General features: G+C 35.7%; 1 protein-coding gene across 1 annotated transcript in view; it reads left to right on the top strand.

Annotated features, from left to right (window-relative positions):
- LOC101850609 (calponin homology domain-containing protein DDB_G0272472) overlaps window positions 1-4,129 on the top strand; it is a gene marked incomplete in the record, with an annotated part of 13,968 nt that overhangs the window by 7,580 nt on the left and 2,259 nt on the right. The window contains 2 exon segments of the mRNA XM_013089507.2: window positions 1,753-1,863; window positions 2,896-3,251. Coding sequence (XP_012944961.1) covers window positions 1,753-1,863; window positions 2,896-3,251 — 467 coding nt within the window.

Here is a 4,129-nt window from a genome sequence, read left to right as displayed (position 1 = left end):
TTCTCTCTCTCTCTCTCTCTCTCTCTCTCTCTCTCTCTCTCTGTCTCTCTGTCTCTCTGTCTGTGTCTGTGTCTCTGTCTCTGTCTCTGTCTCTGTCTCTCTGTCTCTCTCTCTCCCTCTCTCTCTCTTCTCGTGCTGTGGCGTCATAAACGGTCAGCGACGCCGTCAACACGCAGGAACTCAACACTTGCTAGGGGGTCCTTGAAAAGTGCCGAGCGTGGGTCACTGAAATGTCCCAGCAGACGTGTAACCCCTACTAAGAATTACAAGATAATATCTGTTCAGTACCTAGTTTTGAGTATTTTGACGTTAAAAAAAAGTTTAAGGTTCCCAACATATCAAGCTTCCTCGAATGCAGTTCTTTGAATATCTTGATAACTCCTTATAATCTTTACGCTTTTGAAAGAGCAGATAGAACATTATTATGGTTTCTGATCTCATGGTCTTAGTAACTCAAAACGGCCTAAAATGTCAGAAAGAACTTTGTGAATCTGAGGTACCTTCTTTTGTTTTGGATTACGAAATGTTTACAGTTTTTTTAGTACAGTATCTTGGAGACTATTAATTCCGTTGCAGTTGCACATATCAAACTAAGGATCAATAGTTTCTTAAACATAATATATCGTTTAGGCATCTTTTTTTTGGTCCTGTGTCCTGATTTTGGTGTCGATATTTTTAGGCTACATAAAAATGTGTTGACTTGAAGCAAATTGTTTTATTTCAAGAAAAACAAAACAGGAAAAACAAAACAAGAAAAAATAAAACAAGAAAAAAGGCATCTATGATTATAATCAACAGCTAATTTGATCAATCCACCCTTGATATTACCGTACATTTTTTTGCATGGATGTGAATGTAGATGGCTGTTATATGATGATAATAATAATAATAATAATAATAATAATAACATGATAATAATAATAATAATAATAATAATAATAATAATAATAATAATAATAATAATAATAATAATAATAATAATAATAATAATAATAATAATAATATGTAATTACACGGTGGAATCAGGCGCTCGTCAATTTCTGGGTATACTGAGTTATTGGTATCACCTAAAAGCTGATTTATTCGCCTTGCTTCCAATGAAATAAATATCCATCTATCTTGAGCAGAACTCGAGATATTTGAGATTGAAGGAAGTGAGATCACCTTGTTTAAGTGGTGAAATTAGTGAGAAAATGGCTGCCAATGTTTGGTAACTCCAACAGCTGAAGAGTCCTTGGGAAAAGAAAGATGACATATTATTATTATTTTGTGCCTTAAATCAATGTTTTTCCCAGAAAAATCCACACAGAAATCTGTTCTTTAAACGACATGGAAGGTGCTGAGCTAAAAAATTTTAAAAATCGAAGAAAAATCCCAAACTTGCAGGAAAATGCCAGTTTTTTCATTTTCATTATTTTGACCAGCGCCTAATTTCACCACGCTCCCTCACATATCATTATTGTTCTTAATAATAATAATAATAATAATAATAATAACAATAATAATAATAATAATAATAATAATGATAATACTACTACTACTACTACTACTACTACTACTACTACTACTACTACTACTACTACTACTACTACTACTACTACTACTACTACTACTACTACTACTACTACTACTACTAATAATAATAATAATAATAATAATAATAATAATAAGTATAATAATAATAACAGTAAAGTCAGGCAGGCTTTATTCGTATCACCAGTAGTTTTACCAAACGTTCCATCTCTCCCCTAGTACGACCCGTCACTGATCGACAGAATTGACGTGGAGGAACTCTTAGAGCAGGCCAAAGATTTGGAGGAGTCACTCAAGGACGCAGATGGGAGGATAACTACACTTACCAAGGTCAGATTTGGGGCAGGTGGCTGAGCCGGTTGATGACCAGGACAAAAAAGATAAATAAATTATTGCGAGTCCAATGTCTTTTCTCCCAGCTTTGTGTTGAGATAATTGTGTTCTTTGACGCTAATGAAAAAATCAGATATTACACAAAACAATCAAAATGATCTGGCAGCCAAAAAATCCATCTGTTTCCTATTTTAATGTCATGCTCTTAATTATGCACAGTCCTCTTTCCTGGGCACAGCGAGACAGATTGTGTTATGTACTGTAATGCTTAAACTTTCAGATTTTAACTTGTGAGATGCTTTACCTGTTTTCTGTCTTGTCTACGTCGATTACTTCTTTGCCATACACTCTTCCCTTAGATTCAACTTGTCATTGTATGTATACAAATTAGACAGAATTAGAGCTTTGCTCATCATTGTGATCACATTAGTGTGTCGCCAAAGGGAGGCAACCTATTGTGGGGCGTCTCTCCGAATCTGTATTTATAATAATATATAATATTATGAAAGTTCAATTTGCTTGTTGATATTCAGAAATAGCTCTTTTTTTTAGGTAGAGGGTTTTACGGCGCTCGCATAAGGTAATATGAGCGCCAATGGGTGGGTGTCAACAGAGAAGTCCTTACAGGGAATCAGACGTACTCTGCTCACCTCTCTAGCTTCAACAGCACAAAGTCTGCTTCGACTATCAAGGCACCCCGGAAATAGCGGGTCACAAGAGGGACAAACATACAAAAGAAGTAGAGGAAAATGACAATAGTAAGGATTAGAAAAGAAAAAGCAGCAGTTCCCCGTTGCAGATCAGGCACAATTATGAGCGTGACATGATGAATCAGCCCATTTACAATTCTACTGTGCTTGAACGAGAAATGCCCCCCCCCCCCTTGGGAATGGCCTAAAGACACTACAGTCAGTGGCACTGCCCAGGGGGGAGGGGGGGGGGTAAAAATAGCTTGTTTAGAAAGTCTATGTTATTTTAATGTTCATTTCTTGTCCAAGCTATTGCAATCTCATTCACTTTTATGTACAGGAAATTGATACCACGGTGCAAAAGATCGATGACACCACTGCTCAAATAGCCGCAGCCGATGGTCTAATGGAAAGGATGAAAACCGAGGTGCCATACTCCGAAACCATGAAACAAAATCTGAAGGATTTCCAACAAAAACTCCTTGGCGAGATTGTGAAGACCGTGGACACACTCCACACCACCCTTGATCCCGTCCTGAGTGACGAGGCAGCTGATCTGCACACCATTGAAGGAGGGAAGAAAGAGATGGACAACATATCGACAATTGTGGCGAAACTGGACACCAAGCTCAATAAGGCTGGGCTGGCGGCCCTCAAACCTCTCGAAGCCGTGCACCTCAGTGAAATCTCGAACACGTGAGAAGAGTAAAACCAGAGACCTAGCAATGTTAACCTTGTTAGGTCTCTGGTATAACGTAAATCACAGGCCCTCAAGCTTTTGTTCTCAAAAGTTTTTGTCTACGCTGTTCCTGTCGTATGCTTGTATCTTTCCTGGTTTATTTTTTCCTCGTCAACATTTATAAATCGGTGTAATCTATCCATTACAATTACACTTGACATACTATACATTTCCAGTCTCTTTCATGCCATTCAAAGATGATCTGTATCACTGTATGGGCTTTTCGTTTTCTTCTACACTTATTTCCATCCAGTGTGCGACGTTCAGGTATTTCACTATAAGAAGGAAAGACAACTCAGTGCATTATTTTCCAAAATGTCGAATTGTTTTACAACGAAAAATGTCTGTCGGGAGGACTTTACAATGTAAAACGAAAAAAGGGTTTCAGTAAATACAAGCGCCAGAATACTATAATCTAATATAATATTATTATATTATTGCAAAAACAATGACGATAATGATATCAACACCAACAACAGTAGTAATAGTAATAATAATAATGATAATAATAATAATAATAATAATGATATAATAATAATAATAATAATAATAATAATAATATTAATAATAATAAAAACATTGACAATAATACTAATAACAATAATACTACTAATAAAAATAATATTAATGATGATGATGATGATGATAATAACAATAGTAATAATAATAGTAATTATACTACTCTTACTACTACTACTACTACTACTACTACTACTACTACTACTACTACTACTATTACTACTACTACTACTACTACTACTACTACTACTACTACTACTACTACTACTACTACTACTACTACTACTACTACTACTACTACTACTACTACTACTAC

This window comes from Aplysia californica, unplaced genomic scaffold (assembly GCF_000002075.1).
Source record: "Aplysia californica isolate F4 #8 unplaced genomic scaffold, AplCal3.0 scaffold00967, whole genome shotgun sequence".
In the NCBI taxonomy this organism is placed as follows: domain Eukaryota; kingdom Metazoa; phylum Mollusca; class Gastropoda; order Aplysiida; family Aplysiidae; genus Aplysia; species Aplysia californica.
Note: the sequence above shows the minus strand (reverse complement) of the source record. Positions and strands in the feature narration are given on the sequence as shown.